General features: G+C 40.7%; 2 protein-coding genes and 1 long non-coding RNA gene across 3 annotated transcripts in view; 1 reads left to right on the forward strand and 2 right to left on the reverse strand.

Moving 5' to 3' along the window:
- Positions 1 to 23,488, forward strand: part of LOC311291359 (uncharacterized protein) — a 796,365-nt gene that overhangs the window by 178,424 nt on the left and 594,453 nt on the right. The window lies entirely within an intron of this gene.
- LOC311291423 (uncharacterized protein) overlaps positions 1 to 23,488 on the reverse strand; it is a gene marked incomplete at its 5' end in the record, with an annotated part of 543,326 nt that overhangs the window by 81,814 nt on the left and 438,024 nt on the right. The window contains one exon of the mRNA XM_084410458.1: positions 18,327 to 18,500. Coding sequence (XP_084266584.1) covers positions 18,327 to 18,500 — 174 coding nt within the window. The remainder of the gene's footprint in view (positions 1 to 18,326; positions 18,501 to 23,488) is intronic.
- LOC311291367 lies at positions 7,079 to 11,261 on the reverse strand. The gene is made up of 2 exons (XR_014627552.1): positions 8,342 to 11,261; positions 7,079 to 7,598 (listed from the first exon to the last, which is right to left on the reverse strand). It is a non-coding gene; the product is annotated as an uncharacterized lncRNA (long non-coding RNA).

Below are 23,488 nucleotides of genomic sequence, written 5' to 3' on the forward strand. Positions count from 1 at the left end.
CAGTTTTTCCTAAATAACTACCTGAACCGTGGCACCGAGGATGAAGAAATTTTTATGGTATGTTGGTCTACTAGACTTTTACGGAAAAATTTCGTTTGGTCCCCGGGGGCCACTTCCCCCCCCGCGCTGGGGCCCCCTTAAATTTTTCGTCAACGATACCAGGGACACCGAAACACCGGGGAACATGAAATTTGGTGGGCATGTAGCCCCACTAGACTTCTAAGGAAAAATTTCGTTTGGTCCCCGGGGGCCACTCCCCCCCCGCGCTGGGCCCCCCCCAAACCCCAAAAAATGCAGTTTTTCCTAAATAACTACCTGAACCGTGGCACCGAGGATGAAGAAATTTTTATGGTATGTTGGTCTACTAGACTTTTACGGAAAAATTTCGTTTGGTCCCCGGGGGCCACTTCCCCCCCCGCGCTGGGGCCCCCTTAAATTTTTCGTCAACGATACCAGGGACACCGAAACACCGGGGAACATGAAATTTGGTGGGCATGTAGCCCCACTAGACTTCTAAGGAAAAATTTCGTTTGGTCCCCGGGGGCCACTCCCCCCCCGCGCTGGGCCCCCCCAAACCCCAAAAAATGCAGTTTTTCCTAAATAACTACCTGAACCGTGGCACCGAGGATGAAGAAATTTTTGTGGTATGTTGGTCTACTAGACTTTTACGGAAAAATTTAATTTGGTCCCCGGGGGCCACTTCCCCCCCCCGCGCTGGGGCCCCCGTAAATTTTTCGTCAACCATACCAGGGACACCGAAACACCGGGGAACATGAAATTTGGTGGGCATGTAGCCCCACTAGACTTCTAAGGAAAAATTTCGTTTGGTCCCCGGGGGCCACTCCCCCCCCGCGCTGGGCCCCCCCAAACCCCAAAAAATGCAGTTTTTCCTAAATAACTACCTGAACCGTGGCACCGAGGATGAAGAAATTTTTATGGTATGTTGGTCTACTAGACTTTTACGGAAAAATTTCGTTTGGTCCCCGGGGGCCACTTCCCCCCCCCGCGCTGGGGCCCCCTTAAATTTTTCGTCAATGATACCAGGGACACCGAAACACCGGGGAACATGAAATTTGGTGGGCATGTAGCCCCACTAGACTTCTAAGGAAAAATTTCGTTTGGTCCCCGGGGGCCACTCCCCCCCCGCGCTGGGCCCCCCCAAACCCCAAAAAATGCAGTTTTTCCTAAATAACTACCTGAACCGTGGCACCGAGGATGAAGAAATTTTTGTGGTATGTTGGTCTACTAGACTTTTACGGAAAAATTTAATTTGGTCCCCGGGGGCCACTTCCCCCCCCCGCGCTGGGGCCCCCGTAAATTTTTCGTCAACCATACCAGGGACACCGAAACACCGGGGAACATGAAATTTGGTGGGCATGTAGCCCCACTAGACTTCTAAGGAAAAATTTCGTTTGGTCCCCGGGGGCCACTCCCCCCCCGCGCTGGGCCCCCCCAAACCCCAAAAAATGCAGTTTTTCCTAAATAACTACCTGAACCGTGGCACCGAGGATGAAGAAATTTTATGGCATGTTGGTCTACTAGACTTTTACGGAAAAATTTCGTTCGGTCCCCGGGGGCCACTTCCCCCCCCGCGCTGGGGCCCCCGTAAATTTTCCGTCAACGATACCAGGGACACCGAAGCACCGGGGAACATGAAATTTGGTGGGCATGTAGCCCCACTAGACTTCTACGGAAAATTTTCGTTTGGTCCCCGGGGGCCACTCCCCCCCCCCCCCGCGCTGGGCCCCCCCAAACCCAAAAAAATTCAGTTTTTCTTAAATAACTACCTGAACCGTGGCACCGAGGATGAAGACATTTTTATGGTATGTTGGTCTACTAGACTTTTACGGAAAAATTTCGTTTGGTCCCCGGGGGCCACTTCCCCCCCCGCGCTGGGGCCCCCTTAAATTTTTCGTCAACGATACCAGGGACACCGAAACACCGGGGAACATGAAATTTGGTGGGCATGTAGCCCCACTAGACTTCTAAGGAAAAATTTCGTTTGGTCCCCGGGGGCCACTCCCCCCCCGCGCTGGGCCCCCCCCAAACCCCAAAAAATGCAGTTTTTCCTAAATAACTACCTGAACCGTGGCACCGAGGATGAAGAAATTTTTATGGTATGTTGGTCTACTAGACTTTTACGGAAAAATTTCGTTTGGTCCCCGGGGGCCACTTCCCCCCCCGCGCTGGGGCCCCCTTAAATTTTTCGTCAACGATACCAGGGACACCGAAACACCGGGGAACATGAAATTTGGTGGGCATGTAGCCCCACTAGACTTCTAAGGAAAAATTTCGTTTGGTCCCCGGGGGCCACTCCCCCCCCGCGCTGGGCCCCCCCAAACCCCAAAAAATGCAGTTTTTCCTAAATAACTACCTGAACCGTGGCACCGAGGATGAAGAAATTTTTGTGGTATGTTGGTCTACTAGACTTTTACGGAAAAATTTAATTTGGTCCCCGGGGGCCACTTCCCCCCCCCGCGCTGGGGCCCCCGTAAATTTTTCGTCAACCATACCAGGGACACCGAAACACCGGGGAACATGAAATTTGGTGGGCATGTAGCCCCACTAGACTTCTAAGGAAAAATTTCGTTTGGTCCCCGGGGGCCACTCCCCCCCCGCGCTGGGCCCCCCCAAACCCCAAAAAATGCAGTTTTTCCTAAATAACTACCTGAACCGTGGCACCGAGGATGAAGAAATTTTTATGGTATGTTGGTCTACTAGACTTTTACGGAAAAATTTCGTTTGGTCCCCGGGGGCCACTTCCCCCCCCCGCGCTGGGGCCCCCTTAAATTTTTCGTCAATGATACCAGGGACACCGAAACACCGGGGAACATGAAATTTGGTGGGCATGTAGCCCCACTAGACTTCTAAGGAAAAATTTCGTTTGGTCCCCGGGGGCCACTCCCCCCCCGCGCTGGGCCCCCCCAAACCCCAAAAAATGCAGTTTTTCCTAAATAACTACCTGAACCGTGGCACCGAGGATGAAGAAATTTTTGTGGTATGTTGGTCTACTAGACTTTTACGGAAAAATTTAATTTGGTCCCCGGGGGCCACTTCCCCCCCCCGCGCTGGGGCCCCCGTAAATTTTTCGTCAACCATACCAGGGACACCGAAACACCGGGGAACATGAAATTTGGTGGGCATGTAGCCCCACTAGACTTCTAAGGAAAAATTTCGTTTGGTCCCCGGGGGCCACTCCCCCCCCGCGCTGGGCCCCCCCAAACCCCAAAAAATGCAGTTTTTCCTAAATAACTACCTGAACCGTGGCACCGAGGATGAAGAAATTTTATGGCATGTTGGTCTACTAGACTTTTACGGAAAAATTTCGTTCGGTCCCCGGGGGCCACTTCCCCCCCCGCGCTGGGGCCCCCGTAAATTTTCCGTCAACGATACCAGGGACACCGAAGCACCGGGGAACATGAAATTTGGTGGGCATGTAGCCCCACTAGACTTCTACGGAAAATTTTCGTTTGGTCCCCGGGGGCCACTCCCCCCCCCCCCCGCGCTGGGCCCCCCCAAACCCAAAAAAATTCAGTTTTTCCTAAATAACTACCTGAACCGTGGCACCGAGGATGAAGACATTTTTATGGTATGTTGCTCTTAAGGGCCCACATCAACCTAGCCCATAATCACTCATTTGTGATTTGCGCCCCTCCCATAAAAAATGAAAATGCAATATTATTCTGCTTTAATCGCCCCTATCTTCAGTGGAGATGTTCAGAACTGCACCATATTTCATGTGTATGATTAACTTGACATCCTCTGGGGGTATCCTCTGCTAAGTTTTGTAGAATTTCATCCATGGGGGGGTATAAAATAAATTCATTTATGTGCACATTTAGTGACTGTACACTCATCGGCCTGTAGATGGTGCTGTTGAGCGAAGGGTTGCTGGTTTAGGATGATACTGTCACACACACACATGCAGGAATACAAACAAACGCAAGCATGCACACACACTGACATCCACACGCACAGACACACACCCATACACACACATACAAATCCACATGCACAGACACACACACACAAACACACACGCGCACACATGTACGCACACATACATACACGCACAGACACACACACACACACACAGACACACACATACACAAACACACACACATACACACACACACACACACACACACACACAGACAGACATGCACATACTATTACTTTTTTTAGGTATATACATAAACACGCAATACAGCCAAATTACTCCACGTCATTTATTTTTGTGGAAAGCCAGTGCAGGCCTGAGCGGCGGTCATATTTTGTACCGCGATGCGGTACATCTAGTTCTGTTCTTTATATAAAGCATTTGTGTATCTTTAGAAGTCAAGGAATCCACAGACAGCTGTTAATTCATCAATAATAGATTTGTTGTGTGAACTTTGTGACTATTTGTTGAAAGTCTTAAAAAACGTAGTTTAAATCTTTTAATATTTAGTTTCACCTTGTGTATAGGGTGCCTTACGAATTTTTAATTCGAGAAATGTGATGACAAATGTTCAGCTTATGATAGCTCACAGAGTACTGGTTTATTGTTCTGTAGCAGATTATGAGAAAGCCAGACAGAAGGCCAAAAAGGCTGAGACATCCTCCTGTCTCAATTCGGAAAATGACACCGTGCTGGGAAAATGTAATCGCAAAAGTTTCTTGGTTTTCGCATTGATTATAAAACTTACACAGGAGAAAGAAGTACCCGGAGTGGGAATGTAGAGTGTGAAATTTCAGATTACAAAAATCTAGGATTAAAGGTTCACTATAGCCGCGTTTTTACCAGGAACTATTTGTCCCAGGAACTTTTTTTATAGGAACTTTTTTTGCCCCAGACCGGTTGCTTACTGCGTTTACACCGCGGTCTAAAGTACCGGGAAGATTATGTAAATTAGTCTGGTGACGTTGAACTGCGTGCGACTGCTCCTCCCAGTCTGCGACGGACAGGAAGCGGCTTTGTTTTGAGTTTTGAGCGCGTTTTGAGTTTTAAGTATGGAGGAGATTCAAGCTGTGCTGCTTTTGTGTGTGATCTATTGGTTTACTAACTAGGTAATTAACAAAACGGCAGAAAAGAGACGAGCACTAATACTAAAGCGTATTCAGAAAGCTCGTAATGCTAGATATAAAAGTAGACAACGTTTGTTATCAGCTATAGCAGACATTGACCGTGAGATGGATGGGACGAACGCACGCCATCGGGCAGAAAGAACAAGATTGGTAAGAAATGAATCCATCAAAATTAACAAGAGTTATGAATAATGTTATTATCGATTACATCAACTTATTTTTTGCAACTTTTGTGTGTTTTAGATATGGGAGTACTATCGAATGCGTCGTGTTTCGCGATCGGTTTGGATGCACACTAGAACAACAGAATGGTGGGACAGCGTGGTTCCAACTTTCACCGAAGCACAGTGGATAAAGAATTTCCGGATGTCTAAGGATACTTTTCTGTACCTCTGTCGTCGATTGCAACCCCAACTGGAGAGACATGACACAAACTACCGACATTGTGTACCCATTCAAAAAAGAATCGCCATTGCACTGTGGAAACTTGCGACCAACTCAGAGTATAGAAGCATCTCACATTTATTTGGAGTCCGAGTTGCTACTGTGTGTCACTGTGTTCACGATTTCTGCTCATCTGTTGAGAAGGTACTCATGCAAGAAGTTATCCAGTTACCAAACAGTGAAAAGTTAAAAGAAATGGTGACGTATTTTGAGTGCAGATGGGGTGTGCCACAGTGTGTAGGTGCCATTGATGGATCACACATCCCCATTCTTGGACCAGAGGAGTACCACACAGAGTACTTCAACCGAAAGGGCTGGCATTCGATCATCCTACAGGCTGTTGTGGACGGAAGAGGTCTCTTTTGGAATGTTTTTTTAGGAGCGCCAGGTAGCCTGCATGATGCCAGAGTGCTGCGTTTGTCAGGATTGTGGGACCTAGTGGATAGGGGTTTGTTACTACCTGATGTAACCAAGAACATTTGTGGACATGATGTGGGGTACTATGTCCTTGGTGATGCAGCCTATCCTTTGAAGAGCTGGCTGATGAAACCTTTCACAGACAACGGACGACTGACACCCCAACAACTTGTGTACAACCATAAAACAAGCAGAGCCAGGGTGGTGGTTGAGAATGCTTTTGGCAGACTAAAGGGCAGATGGAGGTGTTTGCTAAAACGAAATGACTGCAATACACACAAGGTCAAATCCCTGGTGATAGCATGTTGTGTTCTGCATAACCTCTGTGAAATGAATGGTGATGAGTTCAGAGAAGAATGGGCTACGGGTACATTCAACCAGCCTGACGGGGCACTGTCATCCACTGTAGAGGCCGAGGGTCTAGATGCACGTACAGGTCTAATGAAGCTTTTGACTACAATGTAGTAAACTGCAGTATCTCTGGTTACACACCAGAAAGTTTTTATTTTATTTTTGTAAGGGAAAAATAACCTTCAGGTGCTGTAATGCGCTTTTTTTATGCTGTATACACCTGTTGTACATTGTTTTGGCTGTGTAACACTTTTTTTTGTAAATAAAAATGATTACTTCTGAATCATGCTTTGGTTTTAATTTCTGTTATCACCTTCTGTTTACAGGTGAAACTTGAAAAATTAGAATAACATGCAACATTTAATTTCAGTAATTCAACTTAAAAGGTGAAACTAATATATAGACTCATTACATGCAAAGTGAGATATTTCAGATATGAAAACCAAATTCAAAATTAGAATAAATGTGAAGTTTTCATAAGTTGTAAGCCGTGGTCATAAAAATTATAACAGGCTTGAAAATGTAATACACCTTGCATGTAATGAGTCTATATATGAGTTTCACCTTTAAATTGAATTACTGAAATAACTTTTGCACAATATAAAAAAATTTGAGTTTCACCTGTATATTTGGCTGTCAAATATAAAATGTAATTTCATAAGTGACTTAAATAACCTACACTTTGCTTATTTTAACCTGTGCACTTTCACCGGAAATGTTTTACATCTAACCAGCACTTCAAAACCTTACCGTAAGAGCTAAAATTACCATGGGGATGAAAAGGCACTTGATCTCAAAGTGACATTTTACAAACTTTATTTAACACAAGGCAAGTACTGCTTACAAAATATATATTTTTTAAAATACAATCATGTGAAAAGAAATAAATTACGAGAACAGTAATATATTGTGTAAAGAACTGGGCAAACTGTCCAAGAACAGACAGAAACCCGGCCCTCTGCAGGAATGCAAACAATATATAAAAATTTGAATTGTGCAAAGAAAAATAAAAAATGCAAATGTGCAATTTAAAGTGCAATCTCAGAGTTCAAGTGGCTACTTTTTGAAAGACTGGGCAAACTGTGCAAGAACAGATAGAAACCCAGCCTGAAAGTCCCTCTGCTGCCGTCTGCTTTCTTCAGCTTCCGACTGCAGGAACGCCAACTCCTGCCTCCTCATCTCTCTTTCCTCAGCCTGGCTCTCAAGTAACAGCTGCATATATTTGTCACGCTGTTCTTGTCCAAGCTGCAGGGCGGTCCGGTTAGAATCTTCCATGTCCCTCAGCGCATCAAGGAAGTCACAATCTCTTTTCCTCTTCCCTAAGTGCAGAAACACATGACAATAAATACACAAGCCCACCCTGAAAACCATAAAATACTTATTTTAAGTGTTTTCACTACAAAATCTTAAATTTGAAACTTGTGTTGGGCCATCATGCTCCATATTTTTTATCATGGGCCATTTAAGTTTGCAATAAAAAAATAACACAATGACCCAAAACCATTAGGATTACAATTAGGTCAGTTTTGAATAGGGGTGTAACGATGCCCTCGTGTCACGATTCGATACTTATCACAATACAGTGTTATTGCGATACTCCCAAGACATATGATAAAAGGTTAACAAAAAATTTACTGTTGATTAAAAAATGCTAACTTTGATATTACATTGTGGGTTTAAATGAATAAGCTTGGACTTGGTGCTTGTAACCCAAGGACAATGGTGACACCAGAATAAAAATATTCATGATTCTGAAGCTGAAAATACTGAATTATTTAAGACGAATATGCTTAACATTGGTAACATGTTTGGCATTATCCGGACCCACAAATATTCCCCCAATGCATTATATTATACATTAATATCAACATCATTTTAATGTAGTACTGACACTAAAACTCTGAAAACCTGAATTTTTTCTCACACAGTAATTTTTATTTTGGGTGACCTATCCACGATACGTATTGTTGCATTTTTGTGTTGCAATATATTGTTGCACGATATATTATTACACCCCTAGTTTTGAAGTATATTTTTATCAACAGACAACGTTGTTTAATACCTCGTCGTGTGTGTGTTTCGGCGGAAGACATGGGTTGAGGGCTACTGGTGATTGCAGGGGAAAACACGCTGGTCTCTGTTGCCTGCACATCATTGGGGTCATTCATTTCATCTGTAAAAACACACGTTGAGAAAAGTTAGTTTGTTTTATCACTGCAACAAGTTTAAGACGATATCATGTAGATGTGTAATCATTTACCTTCAACCGACTGGTCCTCAGATTCATGAATGGATTCCAAAAATGCAATTGCAGAGTCTTTTGACACCGCTGCTCCAGAAAATGCCGGCCTGTGTCCCAACAACGCGTCCAGGCGGTCAAACCACTTGTTAGTACGCCGATCGGATCCACTTCTATTGTTGTGATCCTTGACTTTTTTGTAGTCTTGTTTTAATTTTTTTAACTTCTCTCTTCTCTCTGTTTTCCAGTGTGAACAATGCCCAGCTCATATAACCTACTCGATATTTTCAGGTATACCTTTTCATTGCGGATTGCGGTTTCCAGTTCCCGCTGGATTTCTTCTTCCGCAAATACGCTTATTAAAGCCTGGACCTCGTCGTCGGTCCAGCGGTCATATTTTTTTGTAAACTCCATATTAATTTCCAGACAACTCTTTACTGCATGAAGCCAGGAAGCGCGATTTTTAAAAATGGCGGCTAAAATAAAATGCTGCGTGGAGTCAACCAATCAAATGTGACGTGAGCTCAACCAATCAGCATGTTCAGCGCACAAGTCCCACCCCGAAAGTTCCTGAACTCTGAAAAAGTACTACCTCGCCAGCAGGGACTTTCTGGGGGGGAAATTTTTACCCGGAACTTCATTTAGACCCTGGTTCCTGCGGTGTAAACACACCGAGTACCACCCCAAAGTTCCTAGTTCCTGGGGAAAGTTCCTGCGGTGGAAACGCGGCTTATGTGACTTTTATCTACACCAGACCAAACCCACGGTACCCTGATCAGGGCCACTCTTCTGAAGAAGAAGTAGTAAGTAAAAGAAGAACGGGCTCTGTACTGGTTCCACCATCCCCTCCATCCCCTCCGTCCCCTCCGTCCCCACCATCTCCGCTGTCAACACCATCTCAACGAATTTCACCAGCCCCGCCTATTCCCCCTGCACCACCTGGCCCACCAGGACCAGTTCTGTCAAGAAGGCAGACAATTACACGTAAGCACTGATTTCAGGTTTTTACGTCTCATGAAAAGAGGATATTGTTGTATTAGTTGCAGAATAATTGTAAATTAACAGTACATTAATGATTACAATGAGTTTTTGTTACTTTTTTCAAGATTGTCTCACTGTTTCCTTGTATGTCTCTCTATCTCTCCAGCAACAGAACATCAAACAATTTCTTAGTTAGACCACCTGAAAGGGGAGGTTGCTGTTATCAAGCAATTGGTTTTAAAGCTCACAAAACAGAGCTCTGTGGATGCAGACCTGCCAGAGGGTGTCCATTTGCCTTTGAAAAACATGCTAGACCTTCAAAATCTAGAACTACAACTGAAGGATGAGGCGTGCTACAGTGCAATGGTACACTTGTTTTTATTAAATATTTGGTTCTTTAAAAGTTGCTTTTGATAACAGAGCCTGCTAAATGAATAAATGCATTTAAATAAATAAAGTTTTGTACTTTTTCACTACAGTTTCATTATAGCTGTCCTGTGAATACACGGATGTGTTACTGCTTTAATTTAGGCAAAGTATCTGGCAATAGTTGGGGGTACAAGCCCAACCTCTAACACCAGACGTATCCTAGTCTGCATGTTGACCACCCCACTTGCCCAGCAACTGTGCTGGAAGGGCTCTGGCCAGAAGATGGCCTTTGGGCAGATGTTGGTCTGCAAAGCAGTTATAGAAACAGTATATAATGTTTATATGTGATAAGCCCTTATAACAGGAATAAAATAAAATAAAAATGGGAAGGAAAAATCAGTAGTCAGGTGTAAATGTACAGTAAATTAACAATGTTTGATCTATCTCCATGTTTCCTGTACCCAGTAATCCTCGTTTGTTTGTCAGCAAAGGTCCAATGCACATTTAGTATAATCCTGGAGACTTTTTCAGTTCCAGGGCCTTTGTTACAACTACAAAATGTACTGTATGTTGTTTAAACATAAATATAAAAATATTAACAAATTAATTTACTCATTCACTGTGTAATCTCAATGCTGATCCATTAGTCTAATTTTCTATACCAATAAATGGTAACACTTTATAATAACGTTCAGTTGTAAGTCATTTATAAGTGGTTTACTTTACACTTACACTTTACTTTACACTTGTAAGTCATTTAGAGTGGTTAAAGACTCCATGTGTTTCAGAGAAGACAGCTGTCTATACCCTCACCAGTCAGCACTTACACTGCAGTGCACACTACATTACACTAAACTACACTACACTACAGAAGACAGCTGTCTATACCCTCACCAGTCAGCACTTACACTGCAGCACACACTACAGTGTTCAACACCTGTTATAGATGATGTGTAAACGCATGAATAAATCATTTACAACACTTTCTGCATCCCCTAACCTAAAGTGTAAACTATTCATCACTTGTAAGTGTCTTACAACATCATTCGTAGATAAGATTTGTTGATCTTATGCCATATTGATTCTTGAAGTGGTAATCTACGAATGATGTGTAACACATTAGATTAGGGGATGCAGAAAGTGTTGTAAATGATTTATTCATGCGTTTAGACATCATTGTTTTGGACACTGTTACTGACCAGTTACAAATTATCTGTACGTGTATACAAGGCATTTACAACACTTTCTGCACCCTCTAATTGCTACATACATACAAAAAAATTACATAATTTATTAAACATTTATGAAACACATTCATATTTTGTAAATTATTAGTTAATCATTAACTAATCAATTGTAAATGACTTATAACTGAATATTGAAAACACAATAATTAACATATCACTTATTTATCATTTATGAATGCATAATCATGTTTCATAAATAATTAGTTAATCATTTAATAATCACTTGTAAATTACTTGTAACAGAATTTACAAAACATACATAAAATGTTAGTATAACACTTGCTAATCATTTATGAATGTTTTGTAAACGATTGGTTAATCATTAACTAACCACTTATAAATGACTTACAACTGAACGTTATTATAAAGTGTTACCCAATAAATCGCAGCTCTCTCATTGTCCTATTCAGTCATTCTCTCAGTGTCCTCAATTCCTCACTCAAAAGTGCAGGTTTGAAAACTTTCTTAGGTTGAAATGGCTTAACAGTACTTGAACAACCCTTATTTTGTTTTTAACATTTGTATTTCAATTGATCCTTTCTCACTTAGATGCAGTGACAAAAAGCAGTCAAGCCACTGCATGTGAGGCGGAAGCCTCTATAAAAACGTGGCTCCGTAATGCCAGGGACAGAGATGGGGGAAGGCAAGGAAGGGCCAGAACTGCAGAAACACATACTGGTGCCCCTGTAGTGTCTTAAAGCTACAATATGCAAGAATTTTTTGCCTCTAGAGGGCGCTACATTCCAAACAACAACAACGGCGTAGCTTGATGACGATGTGAAGGAGCGTGGAATGATGGGAACTGTCGTTTTAAACTCCACCGTGGATGTAAATCAGTCAGACGGGAATCGAAAAATCATGTTCATGGATGAGGCTAAGTTATTTTTTTATAATGACATGCTTTTTGTGGCGAGGGGGGCGTGGTTCAGCGCGGTCTGTAATGGGAGAGAGAAGAGACGAGCAAGTAGGTCAAGTGCAAATGACGAACACCTGTGTCTTATTGCTGTGATCCGCGTGGAGAGACCGCTTATAAGCCGCGCGCTGGAACGAGAGAGAGACTGAAGAGAAAATTGGACGCAGATAAAGAAAACCGGTGGATCCGAGCTCTCATTTTTGAACTGTTTTGTGCCGTCGCGGTTGCCACGGTGAATGCGCGTTGTGCACGACTTTTGTTTGTTTTGCTTTATTTTAATAAAGTACGAGTCCCAGTCACGCCGACCCCTGTCTTCTTCCTTCCTGACTCTTGAACCTCATCACACTTTTATTTCATTAAAATGAATTAACCGCAAGAAAAGTAAGGTTTAATACTATATTGGTTATCATAGATGTTACTGTATGTCGAATTCATTGCTGTGATAACGCGGCGCAGTTTTACGTGTTCTAAACAATTGTTGTAAAAGTACATTCGAACATACCCACATCATTTGACAAAATACTGATTAATCTTTATGTATAACACATGCTATATTTATTTACATGGCCATAAACACCAGACGTGATAAACAATGTCAATAAACTATACACAAATCTAAAGCAATAATACTTCCCTTACATAAACATAACTATTACCGAATGCTACATTTGGAAAATATAAAATTAAGCATGCTTTGTCGACAGAACCAGCTGCAATCGGTAAAGAATAATTGTGTTGCATAACGACTGCAAGAAACAAGCTAACGTTTGTTGCTTGATAGACGCTACAACTACAACTTCCGCATTTGTCCAGGACTCCACGCAGTACGAGCGGAAACCGAGGGTAACGCGGATATGATGCAATTGACTGACGACTCCCAGCTCACCCCTGCTCTAACGCCCCGTTTCCTTGGTTAAAATCGCAATTTTCTCACGATTTAAAAATAGTTGGAAACATTTGGGATATTGTAAGTAATCAACTTAACAAAATATATAACACTGGCCTTGAGATTATGGGATATTTTAATGCAAAATTCTTGCATATTGTACCTTTAAGTGTTCTGTGTTTCTGTTTTTGTGGTTATTGCTGTTTTAAACTGTATTCTTATAAATTATTATTATTATTGTCTGTAAATAAATTATTTAAAAAAACATGATCATCGATCTATTGCTGCTAACAAGTGCAATTGTTCTGCATATAGTAATATGGGTGTACCTACACTCTGTGTGCTCAAACTTTGCACCTGCACCCACAGTGTGCCCACATCCAGCCCACATGAGGGCCCGCTCTAATTTGTGTGGGCCAGACCAAAGTCAGCCCACACTTTGGCCTGTCCCACTAGGGCCCCACCTGGACCCCATAGTGTGGGGCCCACATGTGCCCCGCATTTCACGCCGGTCTCTGGGCCCACAGTGGGCTGCCCGCAAGAGCCCCATTCGGGCCCCAAAGGAGCATGTTTGCTGGGACGCATAGATCGAATGATCTAAACCACAAAAAAAAAAAAATGTCTCTCAAAAACAAATCTTGTTCATGGACGATCGTCAGTCTCTTTAAAAAAACGAAAAAAAATAATAAAATCACTCCTTCAAAACCGATCGTTCAGCTCACAGACGCATTCTCGCACACTAACAAGTGCACTTAAATGATTCGCAGAAAAAAATCAATGTCTCTCACTCCAACACAGTTTATGGATCACTCAGAAAAACAATAGGACGCTCAAAAATTATTACAGTCACAATAATGCAAAAAAACAACAATAGTGTTCTGAATGAAACTGAATGAAAGGCGTCAGTCAATTTTGCTGGGGTTTCAGCCCCGAATGTTTTGAGTGTAGCCCCGAATGTATTTTGAAAAGTTGACTGACAAATATGAAACCGGACAATAGCCTATGTAAACCCCCGAAATCATAAGTTGCCTTATTTCATTGTGCTTTGGCTTTGCTGCTGTCTCTGACTGGTGATTGTTGAAATCTGTCTCACACAGAAACGCACCACATGAGTGATTTCAGCCTATCCTAGAATATCTCCAGTATTTGCGTGCAACAGCAAACAATCTCACAGCAATTAAAAAAATGAATAAATAACGCAGTCAGCACCGCCGCACAGTCCTCTGTCAGATGAGATGTTGTCAGGCTATATGTCAGTAAAACGCAGTAAACCTAGGTGCCTCTACGCTCAGAAATGGGTGGTGTTCTCTGGCTGGCGCGCAGCGCGCAGCACGAAGCCTGGACACCTACTCATGCGAAGTACCAAGTGTACTCGTTTTTTTGCAAGAGCTCTTGGACGCAGGTCGCACCCCCTCCACGCTTAAAGCATATGTGGCGGCCATAACAGCATCTCACGCTTTTGTGGCCGGACAATCACTAGGAAGAAATGACCTCATCATGCGCTTCCTTAAAGGGGTAAGGAGGCTAAACCCTCCGTCCATTTATGAGGGTTTTATAACCTGGAAGTTCATGCTTTGCACAAACCCCCTAAAACTTTGAGCCTGATAAATATCCGGTCCTGGTTAAACTCGAACTACGGTTCTCATATATATATTATATATACATTCAGTGCCGGCCCGTGGGGTTGTGGGGCCCTAGGCAAGATCATAAAAATTGGCCGGTAACACTTTACAATACGGGTGCACTAATCTGCATTAATTCATGCTTAACTAATGCACAGATAATCATGTGTTAGTGTATGACTCATGAAGAACTAAACCATTAATTAATGATTACTGCATCAGCAACTAATAAAGATTCTAAATGATTAATAGATTAAGTAATATATGAATTGTTATTAATTAAATGTGTCAATGTATTAATTCCTTAATAACTTATTTTATTAACTAAAAGTGTAAATTAATGTGTTAATTACCACAGTTGGTCAAAGCAATGTACTTCAACTTCCAGTTGTCTGCTTTAATTAATCATTAACTAATGATTTGCAAATGTATCATTATGTTATGACTTTACTTGTTGAGGCACATGACTATTAACTAATTGTTAAGTAAGTTAAGTAAGTTTTGTGGCCAACGTGTTTTGGAGAAAAACATTTATTTCATAATGTGATTTCCCCCCCAATTTGAATTCTTTTACTTCAATGAAAGGTTAGAATTTTGCCAATTTTTTGAATGAAAGATCAAATTTTTTAAATGAAAGATTTATTTTTTACAGCCATTTTTTATCATATTTACCGGGGGTATGAATACTTTCCGTACCCACTGTAAATGTTTAATGTTTAACTTTATATCTTTTGAAACATTTATGTGCTATACTTGACAATCACGTTCATGATTATAAATATTTTAATAATTATGGATGAGTTCAATCCAAACATTATTATATTTGCAGGCCTGATACTGAAGATTTCTGCTGACACTCATCTGAGCTTCTTCCTCTGTTCCACCTTTAATTACAACTAAACCATCATTTGGCTGAATAATAAACCAGCATGAATCATTCAATATCACGTTTCTAATACGCATGCTAACACACACGCTGCTTTATTTAATTGTGAAGTCTGAGTCTCTTCCACATGTATGAAACACATATACACATGTATTTCTCCTCATAGACAGTAGTGAGACTCTTCTGTGGATCACCTGATGGTTTCTGCTCCTCTCATGATCATTTCAAACTATAATATAACACATACATCAGAGTTTGATGATTGATCTTCATCAGAGTTTGATGATTGATCTTTATCAGGGATGTTTGGCCACAGATTTTCATCTACTCTGTAAAGTGGAACAGAAGAGAAAACAATCAGTGTTCAGTGGAACAAAGTGCAAATTATTATATTTCAATTACTGTTTTTTTTTTTTGTAAAATTAAATTAAATTGAATTCCTGTAATCAGATTAATTACTGACTTTACATTATGTTGCTTTAATAGATGTAAAACCTGAATAATGTTCATGTTTGTCTGTGTGTGTCGGTGAGACTCCTATTGAGTCTCTGTAAAGGAGAAACTAATGAGTGTACGGCGTATGGAATAAACCACAAGGGAGCAAATACAAATGTTATTTTGAGTTCAAACACAAACCTTTAGTTAAAGCCGTTTGTCCTCTAGTTTAAACATGTTTGTAGGCTCTTAGTAAATAACTGAGAGTAAAGTAAGTGTAAAGTAGTGTGACGTGTTGCTCGTCACAGTAAAAACACACTAGAGACAGAGACATTTCTCATGTGAGCTGGACGCTGTGAGCTAAAGCTGGAACAACATTGATTTTAGCAGGAGTGCAGCGTTTTCCTACAATCTGACCAAGTCTGTTTTCACACTGAAATGATTCACTTCTATTGACACAGTTAATAAAGCAGGTGTTGATGTATAAAGCTGTGACAGTGAGCTTTTGTTCTCTTCCCTCCTTTGTGTTAAACATTTCAATAACTTCACATTTTGTTCTCACACAAACCCTTTGTTGCAATAAAGCTTATTAATAATTTCCTTTTACGAATGTTTGAAAGGTTTGTTCACATATCAGAGGTAAGTGAAGATCTCTTTAACATCTCAGTGATGTTTCCTCACCTCAGGTCACAGTTTGAGTCTCGTATCACGTCTCTGAGTCGCTGCTTTGAGTCTCCTATCTTATTGTGTCTCAGATCAAGCTCTTTTAAAAACTGCAGTGCTTTTGATTTAGTCAAAGACTGAGTTAAAGAAGAAACATCTGTAATGCCACAGTAGACTAGACTAGAAAGACACAAACAGAGGAAGAGAGATTATCTTACAAACAAATCATGAATGTGAAGAATTTTACACAAATATAATGTGAACTCAGACTCACTGTGAGATATTGAGTATAAAGTGTTTTAGGTTAAACTGTTGAAGTGATTTTAAGCATTTTGATTCTTATATGTGAATGTGACTGACCTCAATCTCTCCAGTTTACAGTGTGAATCCTTCAGTACGACACATACGTGCTTCACTCCTGAGTTTCCTAGTTCATTCCAGCTCAGGTCCAGCTCTTTCAGGTGTGATGGATTTGATTTCAGAGCTGAAGTCAGGATGAGACTCTGTTTCTCTGTAATACTGCATCTATTCAGACTGAAGACAGAGAAATAACAATAGTTCACATCTATGATGATCATCTTATTGAAGAGCTACAGCAGCATTTAGTTTCCAATAGTCTGTTTTGAAACCCAGTCACACTAGTTCTGTGTGCTGGAAGACACTGTTTCTTCTCTTTCAACTATTTATTTGACGTCTCTCTTCTTTATTCTCTGTTGAAAAGGCAGATTTCTGCATGTACACAATCAGTACATTGTATCAAATGCTGGAAATTACACCATTTTTATCTAGATAAAAAGACTAGGGCTGTCAGTTAACGCGTTATTAACGGCGTTAACGCAAACCCATTTTAACGCGATCAATTTTTTTTATCGCGAGATTAACGGTCTTTTTGGCCTAGCAAACTTTGTAGTTTTTTCCACATGCTTTTGCAACAGGACGCGGCATGCGCGGCGCTGCTCTATGAAACCCATTCATTTCAATGGCTTGCGCCGCGCGAGGACGTTTTGTTGCTTCGTCGACCAAAGCGCAAGCGGATCTAGCTAGACCGGAAACAAAACAGCAGGCACGCGCACACACTTGTTTGGGCTTGCGAGCCGGCCAGTAGGTTAACGTTACGTTTTGAGTGGATGACGAGCGCGAGACGCCGAAATGGATGCCAATAAGATTCTGAATGGAAAGTTTACTTTTAAAAAGTTGCCAAATGGTTCCATTGACTAGACCAAAGTGATCTGTGTGTTTTGTCGTTGTGAACTGAACTATCATCATCGCAGTACGTCCAGTCTGAAACAGCACTTGATGATGGCCACACACACACACACACAGCTGATGCGAATTCTCCAAACCCTCGTCAATATCAGGACCTCGTCAGGATTTCTTTCACCCTTTTATTGATGGACAGTGTTACATTGTGTGAGAGATTATTTGCTCCAAGTGAGAATGTTAGTGTGAAATTGAACACAGTATTGCCAAAGTTGTTTTCAATAATAAAAAAATCTGCACAAAGCAAGCCAATCCGCTTTTTTCATGTTGATAAGAGCATTAAAATGAGAAAAAAATAATGGGACAAAAATAAATCAAGAATAGATAAAAATGCGCGATTAATCGCGAGTTAACTATGACATTAATGCGATTAATCGCGATTAAATATTTTAATCGTTTGACAGCACTAAAAAAGACATAAAAATGTGAGCAATAGGGAAAACCCAGAAAGTGCACTGCTATAAACAATGAAACATAAGCCCTGCTGTCTTCAAATAAATAAACTTCAGTCACACTGTAATTGCTGTACGGTATAATGATACTAACTGTAGTTTCTCCAGCTTGAATTGTGGGTTCATCAGTAGATCACTGAGGTTTTTCACTCCAGAGTCTCCGAGTTTATTCCAGCTCAGGTCCAGTTCTCTCAGGTGTGACGGGTTTGATTTCAGAGCTGAAGTCATGATGAGACTCTGTTTCTCTGTAATACTGCATCTATACAGACTGAAGACAGCAAGAGAAAGAAAATGAATCAGATTTATGATGATCAACTACCGTGTTTAGCTTCATCCAGCAGACTTTTGCTGATAAATAAACAGTGATATCCAGGTTCAGGTAACACAGAGAAAGACTACACATTGTTCATTTAAATATACTACCAATATTGTAACAATACAAAGGTTGTCTTGATCTATGTATGTTAGTTCACACATTCATTTCACATCATTTTTAAAGGGTCATGAAACCCCCTAAAACACATTGTACAGATATGTACAGGCTGCACATCACTGAAAATAATAAAAGCACTCATAAGTATTACCAATAAGTGGAAATTGGTTATTTTTGTGTTTTTCTGAGCAATTTGTTTTTTCCGGGCTGAAAAGTAAAGTGGAAGCGACGTTATGGTATCAGAGGTAGAAGAGTGCTTTCGGAGCGTGTGATTGGCTGAATGTGAGGTAGAAGCGTGCTTTCTGATCGTGTGAATGGCTGAATGTGAGGTAGAAGCGTGCTTTCGGAGCGTGTGATTGGCTGAATGTGAGGTAGAAGCGTGCTTTCGGAGCGTGTGATTGGCTGAATGTGAGGTAGAAGCGTGCTTTCGGATTGTGTGATTGGCTGAATGTGAGATAGAAGCGTGCTTTCAGAGAGTGTGATTGGCTGAATGTGAGGTAGAAGCGTGCTTTCGGAGCATGTGATTGGCTGAGCGTGAGGTAGAAGCGTGCTTTCGGAGCGTGTGATTGGCTGAATGTGAGGTAGAAGCGTGCTTTCGGAGCGTGTGATTGGCTGAATGTGAGGTGGAAGCGTGCTTTCGGAGCGTGTGATTGGCTGAACGTGAGGTGGATCATATAGTTCATATACAGACCAGAGCAATAGCTTTTTAAGTTTTTATGGACATATTTCATATACTCTAGTGCTCTAAACATGAACCAGCACCGCTCTTCTTCAAATTAAATATATGTGCAAATAAAGACACTGATACAGCCGTACATCTGGGGTCTCATTTATAAAACTGTGCGTAGGAACCTTACTAAAAGTGTACGTGCGCCCGAAAGCCAAAAATGGCGTACGGAAAAAAATATTCAGACTTATAAAACCGTTCGTACGCCAGAACCTGTGCAGAATTCACTTTATAAATCCCAGTCAGTGGAAGATTGTGTGCACATGCGTCTCCACCCCGAAATAACCATATATGGAGCTTACAACGCCTAGTTTTACTATGCAGATCCTCGTCTGCATATCATTTGCATATGATTATTCATCCACGTGATAACTTTTAACGGTACAAGACACATTACATTAATAAAAATCAAGTAGTTGCCTATATCTTGCTTTGTTTTTGAATACATAAATCAAATAGTGTAAAAAAACATTTCAGAGAAAGTTTTTCTCAATCTTTTCCACTGGCCGAATTGTATTTTTAATTGATTTATATTTTTAATGGAAACAGATAGGCCTTGGGCATTATTTGCACGAAACGATTTTCTCAGACAATCTGGTATTATCATGATAAGAAATTATCTCTGTGGTTAACACATTAAAACACAGCACACCACAGGAAAAGTGTTCAAAAACATCTCATCCATAACAAAAATTTCTATTGATTGAATAGAAATTTTTTTTCTAACTTCTCAGTAATGATTTCATGTTTAAGTGTTTAACTCCATTAATTTGAATGGCATATTTAATCTAAATGTTTATATCAGAAGTAAAACATAGTTTAAATCATTATTTTATTTATTTAAACTGCGTCAGTTTCACTAAACGGCCCAACGCGCTCGCTGGCACGGACATTTAAGAAGGGATGGATATTTGCTTCAAGTGATAGGCTTGGTGAGTGAAATTATATTTTGTATTATCTTTCTGTATATGTCTTTAGATTTTCTGTCTAAAAGTGACCAAAAAGACATTTAACTCCAGCTCACCATCGGTGTCGCCAAACTGCTCCATCTCCAAAACGTTCGTACGCATGGGTAAGAGTTTGCGTGCAGGTGCGCAAATTTTCCCGTCAAGTTTGTTTTTATAAATTACAACTTATGCGTCGGAAGTGGCGTACGCCTCTTTCAGGGCCTGTTTTTTGCATACGCAACAGTTATAAATGAGGCCCCTGATCATGAATGCGATGATACAATGGATTATTCTGATACACAGAACACAATGATGTAGACGACAATTAAAAGAACAATGGACAAAAGTAACTATGTCTTTATTATTTCTGTGTTAAACTGACGCGTCGTTTGTTCAGACTCAGAGACTATAGTGCTCATAAATTTAATGAAAAAGATCTAATAAATATTATTAGATCTTTTAAACATTCTTCTGCAATTCTCCCTCGTTCTTGTGAGTGTGTCATATAGGGTAATATTTTTAAAATGCATCAAGGTGCCTTCAGATCCATTTATTTTTTTCCTCTGCAGTCATAAGCCCTATTCGGACGGGACTAGTTTCACAGGGGGACGTTAGAGAAATTTCTGTTTCACAGACGTACTTTGAGATTTTAATCCTGTCCGAATCTGCCATGTCTGTCTTTTTCTCACACGACCTCTGTAAAAATTCCAGAGCAAATTACCTACTGTTTTTCGTCAAACTCGGCAGTCCTCAGAGAAATCTAATCCCATCCGAATGCGAATGTCTGTGATTGCCGAAAATGTTTTTTTCCAAAATGCTTTTTCTTGTGTGTTTTGGTCAACTACCGTACAATCTCTCGCTATCGCAGCGGTATTCACGTTTCTGCTTTTTGCGCACCGATAATGGATGTAGATGTGTTCGGTACACTGCGAAGAAATAAAAAAACGAAATCAATAAGAAGAGCCAAATCACGTAAACTGTGGTCGGCTATCGCGCCGGCGCAATAGGCTTGTTTTTTTTTTCATATCAGTGCAAAAGAGACTCAAAATACTCTGTTGATTTTGATCTTATGTACTTGTGTTATACATCATTCAAAACTGTTAAATGTCTTCTTTTATTTGTGTACACTCATAATAAAAACAAAATGTTGTGTTTTTCGTAAAATAAAGAAAATAAACGATGCACGTTCTGCCGTCTCTATCAATGTGAAACTCATTCTGAAACGCGACAGAAAATGACCTGTAACTCAACGAATGTTTGTCACACAGACTTGAAACGCATGTCTATACAACGCTTGGAGTCTCTATTTTTAAAGTATGTAAATTATATAAAAAACAAATATTCTCTGTTTAAGTAATCCGTATGAAAGCAGCGGCATGTACAGTTTCTCAAACGCGTCCTAATTAACTCTAATGTGACCACACCCACACGCGCACGAGCGATTGACATGCAAATGATCCACGTGGAGGAACGCAGACCTGTAAACGCCCTCATTACCTCAAAACAAAGAATCAGAGACTTCAGTAACGTCCTCCTCTGCTTTTCATCGAGTTTGGAAGACTTTGTGCTGTGCTGTTTCACTTGGATTTACCTCAGAAGAATTAGAAGAACGCGATTTGAAGATGAGAAGATTTTTAAGGTAAGACATGTTAAACTGGTGGAGCCAGATTAAAATGTATGTTATGAAATGAAATGAAATTGGAGTAAAAACATGAACTAAGCCTAATATCGTACATGTATATGTATCTGTAAATAGACAGAAACATGTTGAAATGTGAACTAGACTGGTAGGCAACCTTTCAGTGCTAAATGTATATACATGTCCGACACGAGGATGTTTTTATATTCTATAATAAAACACAGCATGATAAAAGTAGGCTAGTATGAGTGTATACTATGGTGAATATTATAATGTTTAGAACCCTGTTTACTGTTAAATACTGTGTTTGTGGATATCTGCTCAAACGTAGATGTATAATATGTAGTGCTGTCAAACGATTAAAATATTTAATCGCGATTAATCGCATTAATGTCATAGTTAACTCGCGATTAATCGCACATTTTTATCTATTCTAAATGTCTCTTGATTTATTTTTGTCCCATTATTTTTTTCTCATTTTAATGCTCTTATCAACATGAAAAAAGCGGATTGGCTTGCTTTGTGCAGATTTTTTTTTTTATTGAAAACAACATTGGCAATACTGTGTTCAATTTCACACTAACATTCTCACTTGGAGCAAATAATCTCTCACACAATGTAACACTGTCCATCAATAAAAGGGTGAAAGAAATCCTGACGAGGTCCTGATATTGACGAGGGTTTGGAGAATTCGCATCAGCTGTGTGTGTGTGTGTGTGTGTGTGTGTGTGTGTGTGTGTGTGTGGCCATCATCAAGTGGTGTTTCAGACTGGACGTACTGCGATGATGATAGCTCAGTTCACAACGACAAAACACACAGATCACTTTGGTCTAGTCAATGGAACCATTTGGCAACTTTTTAAAAGTAAACTTTCCATTCAGAATCTTATTGGCATCCATTTCGGCGTCTCGCGCTCGTCATCCACTCAAAACGTAACGTTAACCTACTATTTGGCCGGCTCGCAAGCCCAAGCAAGTGTGTGCGCGTGCCTGCTGTTTTGTTTCCGGTCTAGCTAGATCCGCTTGCGCTTTGGTCGACGAAGCAACAAAACGTCCTCTCGCGGCGCAAGCCATTGAAATGAATGGGTTTCATAGAGCAGCGCCGCGCATGCCGCGTCCTGTTGCAAAAGCATGTGAAAAAAAACTACAAAGTTTGCTTGGCCAAAAAGACCGTTAATCTCGCGATAAAAAAATTGATCGCGTTAAAATGGGTTTGCGTTAACGCCGTTAATAACGCGTTAACTGACAGCCCTAATAATATGGTAACAATAATTTAATAGTTTAGAGCGGCTTGATGCTTCAGTAACGCGTTTGCGTTTGAAAAGCAATTTTTTTCAGTTAATTTTTTTACTCCAAATGTTTTGTTTCGTTATGACATTATGAAATGAGATTGAAGTAACATATGATAATCAATATATTTTTCTCTAGTGCAGTGTTACTGAAGTGTTCCTTTTTAACGATTTATAGGCTAGGCCTATTGTTATTATTATTTTACGCAGCACAGCACATA

Source organism: Rutilus rutilus (genome assembly GCF_951802725.1).
Source record: "Rutilus rutilus genome assembly, chromosome: 6".
Taxonomy (NCBI): Eukaryota; Metazoa; Chordata; class Actinopteri; order Cypriniformes; family Leuciscidae; genus Rutilus; species Rutilus rutilus.